General features: G+C 46.1%; 2 protein-coding genes and 1 pseudogene across 5 annotated transcripts in view; 1 reads left to right on the top strand and 2 right to left on the bottom strand.

Annotated features, from left to right (window-relative positions):
- Positions 1–3496, top strand: part of Coq6 (coenzyme Q6, monooxygenase) — a 13561-nt gene extending 10065 nt beyond the window's left edge. Inside the window, exons 8-12 of the mRNA XM_028771944.1 lie at positions 415–522; positions 1178–1380; positions 1458–1573; positions 1687–1853; positions 3369–3496. Of these exons, the coding sequence (XP_028627777.1) occupies positions 415–522; positions 1178–1380; positions 1458–1573; positions 1687–1853; positions 3369–3398 (624 nt within the window). The 3' untranslated portion in view covers positions 3399–3496. The remainder of the gene's footprint in view (positions 1–414; positions 523–1177; positions 1381–1457; positions 1574–1686; positions 1854–3368) is intronic.
- On the bottom strand, positions 2871–3191 carry LOC114624785 (annotated as a pseudogene).
- A 78-nt stretch (positions 3497–3574) lies between the features above and the next one.
- The window catches only part of Entpd5 (ectonucleoside triphosphate diphosphohydrolase 5 (inactive)), a 36982-nt gene continuing 20415 nt past the window's right edge, over positions 3575–20141 (bottom strand). For all 4 annotated transcript variants that reach the window (XM_028771946.1, XM_028771947.1, XM_028771948.1 and 1 more), the window contains 10 exons: positions 16653–16728; positions 16401–16436; positions 15803–15891; positions 15454–15533; positions 14848–14909; positions 13916–14017; positions 11974–12114; positions 9940–9996; positions 8822–8937; positions 3575–6965 (listed from right to left, as the gene is read on the bottom strand). In XM_028771946.1, the coding sequence (XP_028627779.1) occupies positions 6879–6965; positions 8822–8937; positions 9940–9996; positions 11974–12114; positions 13916–14017; positions 14848–14909; positions 15454–15533; positions 15803–15891; positions 16401–16436; positions 16653–16728 (846 nt within the window). In that variant the 3' untranslated portion in view covers positions 3575–6878. The remainder of the gene's footprint in view (positions 6966–8821; positions 8938–9939; positions 9997–11973; positions 12115–13915; positions 14018–14847; positions 14910–15453; positions 15534–15802; positions 15892–16400; positions 16437–16652; positions 16729–20141) is intronic.

Here is a 20141-nt window from a genome sequence, read left to right as displayed (position 1 = left end):
CTTCCAGAGGTCCTGAGTTCAAATCCCAGCAACCACATGGTGGCTCACAACCATCTGTAATGGGATCCGATGCCCTCTTCTGGTGTGTCTGAAGACATTGACAGTGTACTCATATAAATAATAAAATAAATCTTTTTAAAAAAATTAAAACATAATAACAATTAAAAAAGAAAAAAAAAACAAACAAACTTTCTTTCAGCCTGGTTTAATGGGCTCTGTTCCAGGAATGCATTGCTTCCTTTGCTTAGTTTCCAGAGCTTGAAAACGCCCAAGTTCAGAAGAGCAGGTTTTCGTTGCTCTTGTTTGTTTCTGAGAGCTGTCCCCCAGGCTGGCCTGACACTCATTTGTACTGCAGTATACTGTGATGACAGGCATGTGCCACCACACCAGGCTGATGCTCTTCTTTTGATGCAGCTCTCAGATACCTTGAGTTCCTTGGTTTGGTCCACATCACACGAGCATGCAGCAGAGCTGGTCAGCATGGATGAGGAAGAATTCGTGGATGCCATCAACTCTGCCTTTGTAAGTATCCCCTTGTTCCGCTGCTGGTGTGATGAGGAAGAAGAGGTAACCATGCAGCTTCCTCTTAGCAAGTGCACAGCCTGGGTTTAGACTGTGAGGGCACAGAGGAAAATGCAGAACAGTGGAAGCTATGGGCTGCTGTGCTGATAGAAAGGCCTGCCGAGGGCCGAGGGTCATTTAGGGTGCGTTCCTGTGCAGTGTAGCACCGTTGGTGAAGTGCCTTCTGTGTAACAGGCTCTGGAGAGCCTCTGCCTTGGGAAGCCCACAGTCAAGTGAGGGAGAGTGACAGTCTGAGTTCCATCACAGATGTGTGTGCAGGATGATGTGGGAACAGAGAGGAGGCTTTAGAGGCGTTCTGTGCCTCTCCTAAGCTTAGGAGACCATAGGGTGAGCGGCGGCACTCTAGTTCCTCTGTGCCTATTGCTAAGAACTAGTGAACAGTAAAGTTCAGTTTTAGTCAGGGGCCAACCTAGAAATACTTAGGCATGATCCTTAATAAAACCTGCCAGCAGGGGTTTGTCACTCATGAACAAATCAGTTTAGGCATGTTACATAGCATTAACCCATAGCTTTGGTTATAAAAATGGGTTCTTTGGTGAGTGAGTGTTTACTGGTCACTAATCACTTTCCACTGTTGGGGGCTACCGGCCTGCAGTGGAGTGATGTTCACCACACAGACTTTGTCGACTCAGCTAGCGCCATGGTACACCACGCTGTCGCCCTTCTGAAGCCCACTAAGGTCTCAGCGCGTCAGCTACCCCCAAGTATAGCCAAGGTGGATGCTAAGAGCAGAGCCCTCTTTCCTCTGGGGCTGGGACATGCGGCTGAGTACGTCCGGCCTCGGGTGGCCCTCATTGGGTAAGACTGTCATGGAGTAGGCCACTGCTTTCTGTGTTTGCTCGAGGCCACACCTGAATGTTTCTTTATTCTCTTAGTGATGCAGCCCACAGAGTCCATCCACTTGCAGGACAAGGTGTCAACATGGGCTTCGGGGATATTTCCAGCCTGGTTCGTCATCTCAGTACAGCAGCCTTCAATGGGAAGGACTTAGGTAAGGAATCAGGTACCCCGACATCGGATAGAGATGCAGTAGAGTCTGCTGGAAGTAGAGGAAATCTTTACTACTGGAGTAGAGTTGTCTTTGCTCTTGCTTTTTAACCCCAGGCTCCATGAGCCACCTCACAGGTTATGAAACAGAAAGACAACGTCATAATACTGCTCTCCTGGCTGCTACTGACCTGCTGAAAAGGCTCTACTCTACCCGTGCCACTCCACTCGTGCTGCTCCGGACGTGGGGCTTGCAGGCAACTAATGCAGTGTCTCCTCTCAAAGTAAGTGGCCACTTAAGGTGCTCCTAAATTTGACTGTTTGTGTTTCTTTTAACAGAGAAAGGACTATAAAAATTCTAAATTTTAAAAGCATATGCTACTGTCTGCAGTGACCGTACCTTCCCAGACGGTTATGAATAAGAAAATCTGCTGTGTTTGTTGGTGTCCACTTCTAGGCAATAATTTGGAATAGTTAGCAGGACAGGGCTGGAGAGATGACTCAGTGGTTAAGAGCACTGGATGTTCTTTCAGAGGGTCCTGGTTCAATCCCCAGAACCCACATGGTGGCTCACAACCATCTGTAACTCCAGTTCTAGGGGATCCGATGCCTTCTTCTGGCCTGAGTACACTGGGCATGCATGTGGTACACAGACATGCATGTAACATGTCGGCACACCAGATATAAATAAAGGATAAAAACAAAACAGGACCAAAGAGGTCAGTAAAGAGTGCTGGCTGTCTTCACAGAGCTTAGTCCCCAGCACCCATGCTGGGCGCTCACAGCGGGCACCTGAGACCCTCCTCTGGCCTCCTCAGGCTCCTGTATTCATGTGTGCACATGCCACAGCAAACGTGGAGGTCAGAAGACAGTTTCCCAGAGTTGCTCTCTCCTTGCACAGGGGTTACAGTGACTGACCTCAGGCGCTCAGGCTGGTGTGGCAAGTACTTTTTTTACTTGCTGAACCATCTTGCCAGCTCTGTTCTTTTTTCTTTCTTTTTTATTTTTCAGAGTAGAAATTTTTTTTATATCAACTGGTTTCAATAAGAAAACGGGGGAATACTTAGAAACATGACCAGTGTTTCTCATAACAGCGGCAGGCAGGGAAGGGAAAAGGGAGTCTGCAGGTTTATCTCTGTCAAAGCAGAAGAGGACCCCAGGGAAAGGGCCAGCTTCCCTCCATTCAGCTGGGAGCCCAGAGACCACACTCAGGCAAGTTTAGGAGAGCAGCTGAGGGAGGGTGGAGGCAGCCAAAGGTTAGGCCAGAGAGAAGGTGGGCCGGAGTCCAGGACCCGACCCTCCTAGGTGGCATCACCACGGGGCGTCATGGGCTGAGGATTCCGCAGATAGGACATCACCACAGCGGAGACCGAGAGCAGGAAGCTACTTGCCATCTGCTTGGTGTCCTCCAAGCTCCGGGAGTTGGCACAGCTGATAAAGGAGCAGTAGTCAGCAACCCACACCCAGCACTTGAGCTAAAGACCATGCTGAGAAGATTCCTGTAGTCTGGAGTCGGGGCGTCCAAAGCCGGCTTGCACTTGCTTGGTGGAGGCTTATACCTCAGCACTTGGTTGGGCCTCCGAGGGTCAGACATATTCTTGGTGGACATAGCAACCTGAAGACCACGCTGTCCTTCTTTTGCTGTCAGCCCTGTCCTTACAGCTAAAATAAGCATGGATCGTGGGAGGGTCTCTGTGGGACTTCTGCCCTGTCTCCTTTAGTCACGTTTCTTTATGAAGTCACCTGTCCTCTTACTTGCAGTGACCAAGCATCACTCCCTCCCTTTCCTTCTTCTCTAGGAACAGATTATGGCCTTTGCGAGCAAATGAGAGCTCCTTCTGGAGACCATGATGATGACAAAGAACACCTCGCCCTGGGACATCACATGCCTTCTCAATATGGTTTAATAAATTTACACTAGAACTTGTGTCTCTTTTCCTCTTTTGATTAATGAGCCTGTGGAGCCAAAATAGTGACAGCTAAGGAAAAACCCAAAGGAAAACCATTTCATTGAAAGGAGCTTTTTATTACTACACAAACAAAGGAATCGCCGAGATGCTCTCCCGAATTTCACATGGTAACAATCCTTTCTAAATAAATGTCATAAATTTATATCATTATCTTGACAGTAAGAATTAGAGATACCCGATATATTTTTGTTAGATTGTTGTTTTAAAATTAACACTGGCATGCCAATTAAATATAAATTGCATATAAGTACGCTGGGTTTAAGGGGGACGCGGAGATAAATAACAGCGAGATCTTACTAACCCTGCTGTTTCTCCTCGTCACAGCTCCACAGTTGAGTTTTATTTACGGCTCCTCTCTGGGATACCATTCTCTGTCCAGTAATAAAACAATACACAATCTCATTGCATACACAGCTGCAGAGGCCTCAGGAACCAGTCAGAAGGGAGCTGAGCAGCTGCCCAAGTCCTCCACGCGTGGCTGCGAGTGGCTAACACGGAGTGGTTCATTACCTGGGGTTTTGAAGTATATACTGCAAAGTACCAGAGGCCTCCAGAAGAGACCTTGAGCTGTTAGATAAGAACACTACAGAATGTCATGCCCAGAAGTTTATTTTGAAAAGGTGAAGTAAGAAAGCCTCCTTTTCAGATAAGCTAAACTGTTTTGGAATAGCTTTGAGGGGATGAGACGGCTGTTGCTACAGAGCAGCTTTGTAAGCAACGTGGACAACTTAGTACAAAGTAATGATGTCAGTAAACCTAGAGAAGGTTCCCAGAATAAAAGATGGTAGCTGCTGGAAAAATGATGGCCAGAGCCTCTCGGGACAAGGTGGCTTTTCAAAAAGGGAGCCTTCATAAGAATACTGACTTTAGTGTATAAAAAAAAAGTTAAAAAGGTGAGAATTTTAAGGCACACTTTGCAGGACTTCCGTGGCTCAGATGTTCTTCATATAGTAGTGATGACACACAAAGCGTCCATCATGTACCAGATCCCATCCCAAGTATTTAAAGTATATTAATGTCTTCACAGAGATGGAACTTCAGAACACATAGAAGCCCCTTAGTAAAAAAGGCCCACTCAGAGGCAGATCTCTGACTTTGAGGCAAGCCTGATCTACAGAGTGAGTTCTAAGACAGCCAGAGCTACACAGAGAGAAATCCTGTCTCCAAAAACCAAAACAAACAAAAAACTCGAAGATCAACAGAATATATGCTGATAAATTTCTGAGGTAAAAGTCCATGTATTTAAGAATTCTGTTCTCTTTCTAGCTAGGGCCCCTGTGTCGGAGGCATCAGAGACCAGCTGTGTAGAGCTGGAGTTGTCTGCTTTGTCTTTTTAGTGCTGGGGATTGAATCTAGGGCCTGACATGCCAAATAGCTTTGCCACTGAACTCTGTCTTCTAACTTCTCCCTTTTAGAACTTGAGTGTTGCACTAAGTTGCCTAGAGTAGACTCAGACTGGTTACATAGCAAGCCTATAACTTGTAATCCTCCAAGGTAGCCAGGATGACAGGCCTGTGCCATAAGGCCTGTTGTAAAGGCATTTTTAATGAGCAGAGCTTACTCTTGGAGAAACAGCTTGGCTTCTCTCAACTGTGGTTTAGTGGACTATGGCTGGTCTAATACTTCTCTTTCTTTACATTATTGACTCAATGTAATGGCTTAAAAAACAAGGTTCCCCATGGGCCAAGGCATAGTCACATCCTTTGTGAAGAGTGGAAGGAAAAGGAGGTGACCGGAAATTACATTAGGGAAGATGAAAACTTCCTGGAAAGAGAAGAGGAAGGGTAAAGTGCTGTGACAGGAGACCCTGAGGCCAGTGATGTTATACCACAAACGACATGGTGACAGAAGTTTAAAATCTTTAAGGTAATGACTTTAAAGGGCTAAATAATGCAGTAGAGTGAGCACCCATGCCTCGCATGCAGGACGACCTGTGTTCAACCACAATACAGAAAACGTCCTGGGAGAGAAAACATGGTTCTCTAATGCTACTCATTGTTCCGACCTGTACCAACATGGATCAAAATAGCCAATTTTGATAGCAAATCAAATTTGAGTATCATTGGAAAGGGAATCTGAAATCCTGAGCTAAACAATAAATTCAGAAAATAGCTAAATTCAGCAAGGGCCTAGGCAGGAAAACCCTAGTATAAAAGCATAGTACTAGCACATTGTGCTTAATATTCAAGAAGTCCTGGGTTCAATCTCCAGCACTTTTCACACCTCAACCCACAAAAGGACATCTGAAAGCATTGGTAATCTTGAGACACAAATAGCTCACACACTAACTTCTAACCGCAGAGCAAAAACAAGGGCACGGCTGTACGTCACAGAAATATAAAGGTACCCAGTTCAGAGCCGTGTCTAATTCTATAAACACGCTGGCTTGGGAGGCAGTGCTGGAACTGGATAGGCACACATCTCTAGAGCTGAATGTGCAAGCCCAGAGTGGCAACCGCTATCCCTGGAGACCAGACGGTCTCCTGACATGTAGCTCTAATTTAGGCAGTTGCTACTCTCTCCATCTTGGTAAGATTGACCACGACATGAGCAAAATAGCTCACACCTGTAATCCCAAGGTTCAGGAGGCTGAGGCAGGAGAATTGATAATTCAGGGCAACCTGGGTTACATACTGAGTTCTGGGCCAGCCTGAACAACACAAGGCCCTTATCTAAAACTAAAACACTTAGGACAACTCTAAGCTCTAAATTGGTTGGTAGATCTATTGTGCCACAGGATCACACAAATTCTAATACAGCACCCTTTCCCCTCTCCCTCTCAATCATAGATGGAAAGACAAGCCAGGTATTTTCCCCCAGGATTTTAGGGTAGGGAATAAGGATAGGAAGAAAAAAGTTACCAGTATTGATGGGTTATGGGATTTCAGTAAATCGGCTTAATTTAGCTTATAAGCGAAAATGAAACCATCCAAAGCAGTGAGGCATCCAAGGGTTGAAATGAGATTGTTCTTTGGTTCCCAGGGACCTGTCTCTGAACTCAAAATCTAACATGGAGTTCCAAACCTTCTTTTTTTTTTTTTTTTTTTTTCTTTGCAGGACTCTGTAACATACAAAGAATCTCAAAAGATTTACACTCTGGTGCCAGCTATGCACCCCCCAAGTGGTTAGGAGCCATTCACATTAGATGTGCAAAATTATTTAAGCCCAAATCACTAGGCTCAAGGGCGAGACTCATCTATAAACCCCCTCCCTCCTTATAAAGCCAGTTAACAGATTTCGGTCCAGGCTTTTCCCAGAGAAGGTCAGAAAATGTCTGAGTCCACTCCTTCCCATTAAAGTATTGTTCAGAAATGCAGGCTTCAGAGGCTGCGCGTGGCCTCAGCTGGCGATGCCCAGAGACTGGAGCAGGTGGAAGGTGGCCCCCAAGGCCCAGCCAGTCTCTATGTTGTTCACTTTCTTTGTGAGCTGTTGAAGAAGAAGAGAAAAAAATGTCTTCACATTTTTTATGCAGTTTTCAACATATGCAAGTATGGTCTTTGGACAGCTGCTACCTGTAAAGAACACTAGCATGACCAAGACCTAACTACCTCCAGAGGCAGCATGCTCAGGCAGGCATGCACAGGCAGCGTGCTCAGGCAGTGGTGCTCTCCAGACATCTGGAGAGAACGTTCTGTCAGATGGGCTTGCGGATGCTCCTGAAACTCAACAAAAAGTAGAGACCTTGTGCTTTGTCTTCTGAATCACCAACTTCTGATAAGGCAGATCATAACCTAGTGATCATGGATGTGGCAGGAACGGAACTGGCAAGAGCTGGGGGTGTATTTAGGGTAGGGAAGCACGCTCAGCTTTCCGAGTCTGTGTAAGCAACTGTCTCTTGAGCACTAACAACCAACGGGGCGGTCTGCACCCGACTGTCTGGATACTTCAGGACCTTTATTGCTTTGGACCAAACTTCAGAGCTGATCCCTCAATTACAGAAAAGGGGGTTAGATTATTGTTTATAAAATTGTTTTTAATTTTTTAATAATTGTGTCTAAGCCTTTCTGTCCCTCCCCATAGATTTCAGTACATGCAGGCTCTGTTTCCTCTGTGATAAGCTATTTATTGTAAAATAGATCTTTTAAAAAGGTTTTCAGTTTGATTATTTTTTACAATTATGTGTGGATATAAGTGTCTGCCTGTGAGTATGTATGTGCCCACTGAGTGCAGGCCAGTATGTGCCATTGAGTGCAGGTGAGTGCAGGCCAGTACGTGCCCACTGAGTGCAGGTGAGTGCAGACCAGTGTGTGCCCACTGAGTGCAGGTGAGTGCAGGCCAGAGGTGTTGGATCTCTTGGAGCTGGAGTTATAGGTAGTTGTGCTGGAGTTATAGGTAGTTGTGAGCCATCTGACATAGGTGCTAAGAATTGAACACAGTCCTCTGGGAGAGCGGCAAGTATAACTGTGGAGCCATCTCTCCAGCCCCCTAAAACATATAATTAAAGAAAGGTATTTACATTTTTTATGTGTATAAATAAAAAAATTCCATGTGGATGCTGGGAACCAAACAGGGACCCTCTGCAAAAGCACCAACTGCTCTTAACCGCTAAGCCATCTCTCTAGCCCCAATAAAATATGAATTTTATACCATTTGTTTTTTTACTTTCAATGCCATTATTGAATGGCTACAAATTATATTCACAAAGATGGTTAAAATCTGATCCTTGTCCTCAAGCAGCATACAGTCCATTAGAAGAGATTAAACGAACTCCCCATCAGACTTCGAATATACAGGAGACACTACATATGTCTGAGACACTAATGCAGTCAGCACTCAGTGTTAACACTAGTGTGCAAAATGGGACAAGGGGTACACCAACGTCACCAGTCAGGTGTCCCTGCTTCAGGGGCTCTCTGAATATGAATCTGTGTGATGGCCCTCGATACTTGTTGTTATCTTGTGCTCTCTTGATCAAAGTGAAATTCTTATAACCTCATGATCAGTGGCAGATGAGGATGAGAAACCTGGGATTCGGGAAGCATGGCTCTCCCACTTGCCTGCACTGTACTCTAGGTGTTTATTTCTCCCATCTCCTTCTCAGTGCTTCCCACTGGGTTCTAAACTGACTTCATGAAGTATGGAACTTGAACATCTTCACTGGGCTCCAAGTCTTTCTGTCCTGTGTCCTGCAGGATAGCATGCCTGGTACTGTGCTCAGAGACTAAACTGCATCCCAGTGTCTGTTGTACCTAGCAGAGTGCCTAGGCTACAGCCCAAACAAGAACAACTGCTGCTCTGATCACCAAACAAGTGTTTCCCAGCTGCGGTGCCCTGCCTCTTACCTGTAAGAGGGTGCTGTCGGCAAAGCCAAAGCCATCTTTCAATAAGGCCGTGATGTAACTGAGATCCATGCAGAGGAAAGGACTGCCTGAGGAGAAGCTCTCCAAGTTGTCACACACTAAAAGTGAGAGAGCAGACGGCATTCACACTTGCGGCTAAGAGATGGGGGGCTTCTCTACATAGAGATAGGACTTTAGTAAGCAAAGATGTCTCTAGGTGTTGCCCAGGCTTCCTGGAGACTAGCACCTGTACTTACTTCTTTAGAATCTGCACATTTCCGGTATGAATCACCTATTCGTATTTACATGGGTCTTAGCTCATTTGCCACTTAGGGGTGGTAGGGGCAGGGGAAAGGCTCTGCTGGAAACCAGGCCAGCCCTGGCACACACCACCAAGGTGCACTTACAGTACCCTGCTTTCCAAATTTCTATGAGTTACTGTGGCTGCTTAGTACCAAGTCCCCAGGTGAACCCAGAGAGCAGAGAAATGTCCTTTAGCCCTCTCTTGTGACTACTGGAAGAGACCATTTGATTACTCTCTCAGGGATGTCCATGTGGCACTCTCCCATGCACTCCCCCACTCAGTTCTTTATGACTGCTCATAACCCTGTTTCAATTTAAAGGGAACCGTGAGAGACCGTGCCAGGCCGAGTGTGCAGCTAGTCGGGGTGTTACAATGACTGCCTGGCATCCACAAGACTGGACTCCATCCCTACTACCACATAACTCAGTCACCGTACCTCATGCCTGTAATCCTAGCACTTGAGATGTGGATCAGAACTCAGGGTTATCCTCAGCTACATAAAGCTGTCCTGGGCTACATAAGACCTTATCTCAAAAAAACCAAAAACAACCCCCAAAAACCCAAACAACAACAACAAAAATCCCCACAAGCAAATAATAGTAATGAGGTAATAATAATAGGGAAAACATAGAAACATAGAAAGCTTGTTTGTTTGAACCATTTCTCTAAAGTGTCTTATATCCCTGTGTTCTTATCTGACAGCACCAATGCATCGTCCAGCAGACTGGAAGGCAGGCTCAGAAGCGAGCCAGTCCCGAGAGGCTCTACACTCACAGCCACACCTCATGCTCAACTTCAAGAATTTTCTGACACTTACCTTCCCTGGCTTTTTTTTCAAAATCTTCAACTTTTAAAACACCCCCTTTTTCGTAATCTAAAATGAAAGAGAACAATAGATAGCATCGAAAGCTTCATGGAAACAAGAGCCTTCATCCCAGTGATACATAGTAACAAGGAAACAAGGACCTTCATCCCAGTGATACACAGTAAATATGAACTAGAAATGTGTAGCATCTGCCGGGCAGTGGTGGTGCCTGCCTTTAATCTCAGCACTTGGGAGGCAGAGGCAGGCGGATTTCTGAGTTCGAGGCCAGCCTGGTCTACAGAGTGAGTTCCAGGACAGCCAGCACTACATAGAGAAACCCTGTCTCAAAAAAAAAAAAGAAGGAAGGAAGGAAGGAAGGAAGGAAGGAAGGAAGGAAGGAAGGAAGGAAGGAAGGAAAGAAAGAAAAAAGAAAGAAGGAAAGAAAGAAAGATCTGCAGCATTTCCTACAAAAGAGACTCATGACCTCTCTACAATACAAACCCATGCTGCTGATTTTCTTTCTTTACAATTAATGCATGTTACTCACTTTGTATTACATATTCAACCACAGTAAAAACCTAAGTTCATTCAAAAGTATAGTAAATGTGCTGGAGAGATGGCTCAGTGGTGAAGAGCACTTACTGTAGGTGGGCAGTGGTGGTGCACACCTCTAATCCCAGCACTCAGGAGGCAGAGGCAGGGAGCTCTCTGTGAGTTCCAGACCAGCCTGGTCTACAAAGTGAGTTCTAGGCAAGCCAGGGCTACACAGAGAAACCAAAAAAAGAAAAAAGAAAAGAAAGAAAAGAAAGGAAAAGACAAGCCCTTTCTACTCTTGCAGAGGGCTCAGGTTTGGCTGCAGAACCTACACTAGGTAGCTTACGCCCACCTGTAATGTAACTCTACTGGCCTCTGCAGACATCTACACATACGTGGTACTTATAAACTCATGCAGGTACATACACATACATTTAAAAATACAGTAAACAGGACAGCAACTCATCTCTCAGGTCTTGTGTGCACTCTCACATATAAACAAAAATATTTGCATCTATTATATTGCTAGACCCTCAACCTAGAACTGACCTTAATACATGCTTGTAATCAAAATGGTATAAAAACATAAAGGAGGAGGGAGAATGGGATGGGGGTTCTAGGGAGGGGAAATGGGGAAAGGGGATGACATACATCTGTATTGTAAATAAATAAAATATCCAATAAAAAATGATGATGATAAAAAACAAACAAACAAAAAACAACAAAAAAAAAAAGGAATGTGTTGTTGATGGCTCCATCTTGTTCTAGGGGCCATCCTCTGCCTTTCCTTGCATCCTGTCTGCCAGGAGGTCAACAACTTTGCTCCAAGCCCTTCCACTGTTATTTTTTGTCTTACCATGGCAGAAACAAGGAAGATGCTGACCCTGACTGAACCCTCTGAAACTGTGATCCAGAAGAAATCCTTACACCTCTGACACTCCTCTCAATACTTAATCAAATTTACAAAAGAGCTAACACAGTTACAACTCAATGAAGATGGAAAGAAGCCTACGTGTGGTAGTACAGGCCTGAGATCCTAGCTTCTCAGGAGGCAGGGGGATCACAAGTACAAGGCATGCACAGGCTACAAAGTCTCAAAGCCATCTTGGGCAACCTTGAACTGTCTCATGTACAGAGGTTCTGGATTCAATCTAAATAAAAAGACTTCATATACAAAGTCTGGCATAGGGGCATATTTGTGTAACTTTATAACACAGAAGTCTGGGACAAAAGGATGGCTACAAATTTGGAGCCAACCTGGGCTACATAGTGGGTTCAATATCAGTGGAGATACATAGTAAAAACCTCCCTCCCAGAGACTTTACATACAGTTAGGTCATTTTCCACTTCCCAAAGACCCCAGTATACTCATTCTCCTTCCCGTTCTAGAGGCGGGTAGAAGGCTACTGGAAAAGAACTGGGAAGTCACTCCAACCAACACAGACTTTAGTGCTCTTTCCCAGCTTAGTCCCATTGTCTTCCTTCACGGCCTGACCTTAGGCATGAACTCACCAATCAAGTGTGTATCAGCGGCTCGATCGTAATAGTAGGAGAAAGCATAAAAGGAGCTTCCTCGAACCTCTTCTGGCTGGTGAAGCTTTCCTTGAACTACCCTCAGCACTTCTGCATAGCAGGGCTCGAAGCCCATCTCCCCTGTCAGGGCAAAAGTATATATCACTTGAGAATAATGGTGTGGCAGCAATCGCTCTCAGCGGCAAGCTGCTAGAGCCAATGAGAGAAGAACAAGAAAGCAAGCAGGCAGACGCCTAGCCTCTGAGCAGAAGTGGTGGGAGCAGCTTAGCTATGGCTGAGGGTAGGCTCCATACCCTCATAGAAGAGGCGGGGCTCTGAAACAGCAGGACAATCTGAGGTGAAGCTGATGCAATACAAAGTGACAGGGGGAGTGTGGTCCAAGCTGTTCAACATATGAGTTGTCCACAAATGCATGACTGTGTCCTCTCCATCATTATACTCAGAGAAAAGGCCTCAGGAGAGTCCGCAAGGACGAGGAATAAAAGGGCTGGACCTGCACTCCAAGAAAACCAGAGCCAGGTACTGCCAGCTCACCACGTCTGAGAAACTGAAGACCAGCAGCAGTAGCAGAAACAGCTGTGCCTTCTCTGCAAGTATGCAACTGGGGGGTGGCGTTGCCTCGGCAGCTAAGCACAAGCCCTGGGGGCTGGAGACACGCCTCAATCAAGAGCACTGGCTGCTCGTTGAAAAGTGTGTTTGCCTACATGCATGTGTGTGCACCATGTATGTATCTGGTGCCTTCCGAGTCCAGCCTCCCTGGACCTGCTGTTTCAGACAGATGTGAGCTGCCATGTGGGTGCTAAACCCTGGGCCTCTGAAAGAGGAACAAGAGGTCTTAACCCTGAGCAATTTCTTCAGCCCTCACTTCCTGCTGTTGTAGAGGACCTGGGTTCAGTTCCCAGCAACCATGCGAAGGTTCACAACTGTTTGTACCTCCAGTCCTAGGGCATCTGACTCCTTCTGACCTCCATGGGTATTAGACACATACAAACATATAGGCAAAATGTATAAAATATATACATACACACACACACACGCACACACACACACACGCACACATACACACATGCATACACACACACACACGCACATACACACATGCATACACACATACACACACGCATACACACACACACACACACATACACACACACACACACACACACGCACACATACACACATGCATACACATACACACACACGCACACATACACACACACACACATGCACACACGCACACATACACATACACACACGCACACATACACACATGCATACACACACACACACGCACATACACACACGCATACACACACACACACACATACACACACGCATACACACACACACACACGCACATACACACACGCATACACACACACACACACACACACGCATACACACACACACACTAAAAACAGCCGTGTAACTTCCTTTAACCTCACTGCTTGTCCATGGAAGCTCCTCCCCTTAACTACTGTTCACCCAAACCAGCTCTAGCCACAGCTGCAGCCACGGCCACCGTGCTCCTGTCTGTCATTACGGATCATGGTCCTTGTGAGCAACTAGTCAGAAAGCTTACCTGTTTCCTTCTCTGGGATAACAAAATTTCCCCCGACTTTAATATCTAAGATGAATGATTCTTACCTCAATTTAGAGTTTTACTATAAATGAGATTGTTAAACATTCACTGAACCTGAAGCAGGGTCCTTACTGCTGCCTTAGACGGGTTACAGCAGGTTTATAGCACTACTGTGGAACTACCATGGTATGCAGAGTTGGTGCTCTGGATATACCAAGACCTCTAGAATAAGTGTTTTCGACATGGCAAGTCTCCTTTGGGCTCTGGAACCTTCCTACTGGACTTTCCCAGAACATGCACTAGGAAGGTCATCTTAACCAGTGAAGAAACACCACTCACCTTCTTGGTTACCACCATACTGGTATTTCACACCCCCAAAGACCCACTCTGCTTCCAACCATCTTGGTAAACAGGCACTTCGAAAAGTACGTCCATCAGTCCCTGAAAGAACGCAACACAAGAAGGCAAGTCTGTGAGAGGGAGAAGAAGCAAGAAGCACCTGTAGCTGAAGGGATCAAGGGGACTGGGCCTTATAACCTTGTCAGAGCAGCTCCCTGGCTGCATCCTGCGACATGGACTCTTCACAGGCTTTGAGGTACTGCTGAGCAGTCTAAGCCAGAGGCAAACTTTCATGCACGTGCACATTTGCCAGGGGGTTTATAACTTTTATCACATCCCAAAGAAATAAAAAACCCACAGTAAGTTCCTTTCTTTAATGGAAGGAAAGTCCTCCACTGGTAGTTGAGAGGTTAAAAGAAACAATACTTGAAGATAACTTGGCAAACCAAAGTGCTGTGTGCCTCGGCCCAGGACCCGCTTACTGTGAGCAAGCACTGTCTGGAATGCATTAGACACAAACTCCTGTGGAAGGTGAAGAACAGGGCACAGAAGGGTCACTTATTTGTCTCCAATCACAAAACTGAGACTGCAGCCAATTCTGCCTGTGCCCAACTGTGAGACAGCAAAGGAATTGCTCAGTCATTCCACTTGGCAAACAGAAGCCTTTGCTTCCTGACAAAGGCTTCTGCAAGTTCCTCCCAGATACTGTGGAGGTTCCAGCCTTGTAGCTACAGGTCCTGTGTAGCAACCTTTGCTCTAAAGATGATGAATACACATCATAGCACCGGCAGCTTTTATGTCTGTTATGCAACACACACTCCCCAGACCAGCACAGCCCTTTGCTCTATAGAACAAATGGCAAGCAAGGGGAGAGGGCAGGCTGTGTTCTGGCATCTCTTTCAGTCCTCCACTGCAGACTGGGGCTGACAAACCTTCTGCTTCCAGAGCTCCCAGAGTGGCTAGTCTTGCAGCTTTGAGTCCAAATCCCAAGTAACTGAAAAATACAAGATTGACTAGTCTCAGGTTAGCCTAGATCTTTTCAGCCCACTGCTGCCTTCTTCAAGCGTGACATGGTTTCTCCGACTCCCTCTGTGCTGTATTTGTTCTCCTGGACAGTAAAGGAAGACTTCTATAGTCTGGGTCAAGGATTTGCAGTAAGAATGCTCATGGGTGTGATACTGAGGAATTTGATTGTTCCTGGCAGCCCAGCCTGAGAGCCATCCCCAGGAAAGCTCTTATCAGTTCCAGACTGGTCTCTGAAGCCCTGAGGCCCTGACTGAGTGAGTTGGGAGTGAGCTCTGGCTGAGGTCTGAGCTTTCTCCACATGCAGTCGACTAAAGAGAAAGTGACTCTTAGATCACATACTTTTGAGGCCAAAACTGGAGCTGCCTCCCAGGTGTCTCAGGTTTGGTTTGGCTTAGGTTTCAATAGACAGGGCCTAGGGGACTGGCAGAGGCTTTCTGAGGCTGGTAAGATATGGTAAGCAGAAGTAAGGAAAGTAACCCAGTGTGAGCTATTCCTCCCCCGCCCTTCCTCACCTATGTGTATAGAGGTTAAAGGTGCTGTTAAACATCTCAAAGGAAGCGAGGTAGCCCCGAGGGGTTTGTTCCAGGGTTTTCTGCAAATCAGAAAAAGCAAAAAGGCTACTCAGCACCTGCAATCACATGAAGATTTTAACACCGCCATCCACAACCCTCCCCTAAATCAGACATGGGGAAGATTAAACTCCATGTCTCCCAAAGGAGCCAGAGAGACTTTCTCCAGTCACTTATCCACTCTGTGGCCTAGTCACTGCAGAGCCGATGTCTCACAGCAGCGTGATACTTTCTTAGCACCACGATGCTATCTAAGTGTGTTGCCAGAAAGGCCTTGGTAAAAATGACTCACCTCAAACTGGGGTAGAAACGTGATTTGGGTGGAGGCACCCCCCAGGTCAAGGGTCCCCATAGTCTCCTGGCCTCGGCCATGCAGCTGACCTGATAATGAGAGCAGGGGAAGAGCACCCAGGCCACCCACCCATTCATTCTCTGCAGGTTCTCTCCCTCTTACTGTACTCCAAATCTATCTCGTGACGGTTCACTGCTCCTGAGCCCGAAGGCTGCAGGCTAATGCAAACCCAGAGAGCCCCTTGTTCCCGCTGAGGCCTCGTGTGCAGGTTGTAGAGTTAGCTTGTCTCCCTACCCTCTTCTTTTTTTTTACAAAGAAATTTTGTTCCGTTTTAATTCTGGGTATATATATGGGTGTGTACAGACGAGTATACCTGCCCAGAAGCTAGAGGCCTGGACCCTACCCCCGCCCCACCCCGTGTGGGTGCTGCTGGGAACTGACAATGAGCAGATTTAACTGCTGAGCCATTTCTCTAGCACCACCCCCTTCTTTTAATGAAAGAACAGTTCAGGAAAAGAAAAGTAGATTTCGCCCTCCTGGTCTACCTGTAAAAGCCAGTTAAAGTTGTAAGATACACTTCAAGATCTATTTCTTTTACCTGTTAGGAAGTTCACAGTAACCCAAGCTAGTATGCCTACAGGAGAGAAAGAGAACGTTTACATTTCAGACAGTTTCCTTCTGCACTGCTTTTCTCTGAATCCCATGCCGCTAGCAGGCTCCCTGCACCGTCCCTCCCTGCAGCTTTCTGCCCTCGCTTTCATGCTGCATCTTTATTCCCAGGTCCTTTAACTGGATCTTGCACTGACTCCATCCCTTTCCACAAAAGTGTGTATTTCATCATCTGTCCCACCTTCATAGGATCCATCCATGATGCTAACGCTGTCATCCGGGACCAGGAAAGGTGAGTTCCTGAAGATCTCCTCTACCTAAAGATACAAAAATCTGGATTCCGTGAGGCAGTAGAACAAATGCTCATGCTTGCCTGCTTTCTGTAAGTCTTAGCTCACTACCACTGCGTTCTGTAAGTCGCTCTAGCTCACTTCCCCAGGTAAGACAGTAGCAGCACTCATTCCTTTTCCCTGTGAAACCAGAGAAGGAACTAGACATGGAGTTGCCATTTTCTTGCAAAAACACAAGCACAAGGATTCCCTAAGAAACCCATCTAAACTTATCAACTAGACCAAGGGAAGAACAGGTATTTGTGCCTTCCAATTGAAACCAAGAATCTAATTGTGTTAGCACCCTGATTCATTTACCTGAACATGTAATGAACACTGTGAAGACCTGTTGCCATGCCACTTCTTGGATAAATGACGGGCTTGCCACAGTAGAGGAGCTGGAGCCCTCCACCTCTGCTGGGTTTCAGTGCATGGCTGGGGCCTACAGAGACTTAGAGAGACCTCAGACCTAGCCACAGACTCCGATTTTAGGAGCTGTGAATGACGACCTTACACTAATGCTTCTGATTCTCGACAAATACAGGCCACTGACACATGCATTGTGGCCTTAAGTGTTTTTACATTTATGTCTTCTATATGTGAGTGGGCACATATGTGTGCATTCACGTGGGCCTGTGCATGCCACAGCACGGTTGGAGGTTAGAGAACAACTTTCCGTTCGATCCTTCTACCATGTGGGTCCTGGGGGTAAGACTCAGGTTACCAGGCATGGTGGCATGCACCTCTAAGGCTGAGTTAGCTAACTGACCTATGCTATAGCTTATTTTTATATTACTATTATAGGTAGGGATTCTCCAAATATAAATAACAGGACTCTCTTCAGTCTGTTGTCCTCGGGTCTGACGGGATGGACTGGATAGGTGTGAGTCTGGGGAGCCGCTGGAATGTCATCAAGCAGCGGTCTATGGACTCTATTCCAGCCACTGACACCAGCTAGTCAAGCAATCTGTAGACGCACTTTAAAGAACACAGACAAGCAAACAGAAGGAAGCAGATTCTGCTCTAGCCTTCTACTGAAGTGGAAATTTCTGGTTTCTTTGGGAACTCAGTTATGACAAGTGATGTTTCGCTGGGGCAGACAGGTGAAAGGATGTTTTGCTGAAGCAGACACATGAAAGGACACGTCATGTTTAGAAAGTATAGAAACACGACCCAGTCCATGGGGCAAGGCTGGTGCTTTGGTTCGCCTTGCACCGCCTCGCTACTCTCTGCTAACAATGCTCTGGCACTGGTTGGCCTTACACCATGTTGCTGATTTTCGCTTGTTGTGACTTCGTAGAGAGTAACTCACCAAAGAACTTCTGGTGATATTCCAGTGGCTTGCCGAACTCATGCCTATCCAGTTTATCCCAGTCAGAGCTGCTGCTGCTGCTTTGTGTTTGCTGGTTTACTAGGAACCGCTGATATCCTGACAGCGAAGAGTGGAATTGCCCCCAAAGAACAATTTCTAAACAAGTTCACTTCCCCTGTGTCCTAATAACCTGTCTTTCCACTACCTCTGGTGAGTGGTGGGCTAGAAGGGAGGCTGGAGAGTTTGAGAAACCTTGTTAAAGTAGGTCGTGAAAAACCTAAGCCTACGTTCTACACTCCCATCTGCACCAAGTGTAGTTTCAACACAGCACCCAGCACGGTATTTACTTATTTACATGTGTGTGAGCACATGTGCATATGGAGGCCAAGGGTCAACCTTGGGTGTCTTTTTCAATCACCCTCTACCTTATTAAATGAGACAGAGTCTCTCAGTGAACCTGGAGGTCAATGACTGGCTAGAAAAGCTGGCCAACAAGCCCTAGAGGCCTTCCTGTTTCTGCCTTCCCAGTGCGGGGCCACAGGTGTACGCTGTAGGCCTGCCTTATTATTGTGACGCCAGGAGTGGGAACTGAGGTTCTCACGCTTGTGCTGTTTCCAGGATGGTGGTTTTAAAATGGGCAACAGACTATTTCTCTTTAGTTCCAAATTTCCCGGTATCCTCCCAATGCTCATATGATAAATTCCTTGTCGCCCAGCTTCCTGATGGATTCCTGACTGCTTCCTTTCCTCTTATGGAGTCGGCCACAGGACATCATGGAAGCCGTCCCTGCCTTCAGGCACTCTCCACATGCTTGACCCTGCTCGTGGTTTTTCACAGAAGCTACAGTGCATGAAGCACTGTGTATTTACCTATTTCATTGCTTATTTTCTGTCTTTCTAAAACTAGAATGTAAGTTCAACATGGGCACTGGCTGTATCCTCTCTGTTCCTTGTCTATATCCCCAGGAACGTCTCAGATGGTGGGCACACTAATAAGTGAATGAGTGAATGAGTGAGTGAATGAATGAATGACGATGAAGAAGAACTGGGGTGTGAGGGATGGAGAGACGGCTCAGAGGTTAGGAACACTCGTCGCTCTTGCAAACAACCTAGGCTCCGTTTCCATTATTGCCACTGTGGGTCACAACAACAATCCATCCTTAGTTTCAAGGGCTTTAACTCTCTCTTCTCACCTCAATGGGCACCAGGTATGCATGTGGTTCAATGAAATGCACACGGGTGAAACACTCATAAAATAAAAATAAATACAGCTAAAGAAAAAGCTTTTAAAATACGAGTTGGGATCTGAATTCTCACAAACGTGCTACACTCTTGACACTGGACAAGAGACTTGAACCCTCTGTGCTGAGAGTCAGAGAGAACCTGTTGACAATGAGACCGTGCTTACAGCTCACCTCAAACTGGGACAAGAACATGATTTAGGTGGTGGCTTTAGTTGAGAGGGCAGAATTCCACTTTGCTGTGATTTGTTTCTATTATAATGAGAGTCTACCTATAAATGTTCTTTATAACATGAAATCTTATGTTTAGTATGTAAGTATATACAATAAATATAAAATATCAAGTTTGAAAACTATACTTATTTTTTTAAATTGAAGGACAATGTTTTTAAAAATATTTCAAACACTTTATCTGAGAGAAAAAGCTCAGACTTACAAAACCAGCGACTATAAGCTGTACAATTCCATTTGTATGAACCATAAGGAGAAGCATAAGGAGTCTCCTTTCTCAGGGTCTGTCACTGGGACCTGGGGTTCACTAACTAGGCCATGCTGGTTGGCCAACAAGCCCTAGGGATCCCCATCTCCAATCTCGTACTAAGATTTCAAGGGTGTGCCACCACGCCTGGTGTTTTCATGTGTGTGCTAGGGATCGAATCCAGGTGCTCAGGCATTTATGACAAGCACCTTACTGAGTGAGCCATCTCCCAGCCCTGTGACAGACATCCTTCATTGTACAAACATACATTCCTTCCTTCCTTCCTTCCTTCCTTCCTTCCTTCCTTCCTTCCTTCCTCTCTCCCTCCCTCCCTCCCTCCCTCCCTCCCTCCCTCCCTCCCTCCCTCCCTC

The sequence above is a fragment of the Grammomys surdaster genome, unplaced genomic scaffold, assembly GCF_004785775.1.
Source record: "Grammomys surdaster isolate TR1022 unplaced genomic scaffold, NIH_TR_1.0 210, whole genome shotgun sequence".
Taxonomy (NCBI): Eukaryota; Metazoa; Chordata; class Mammalia; order Rodentia; family Muridae; genus Grammomys; species Grammomys surdaster.
The sequence above is the reverse complement of the archived record's forward strand: the minus strand, read 5'-3'. Positions and strand labels throughout refer to the sequence as shown.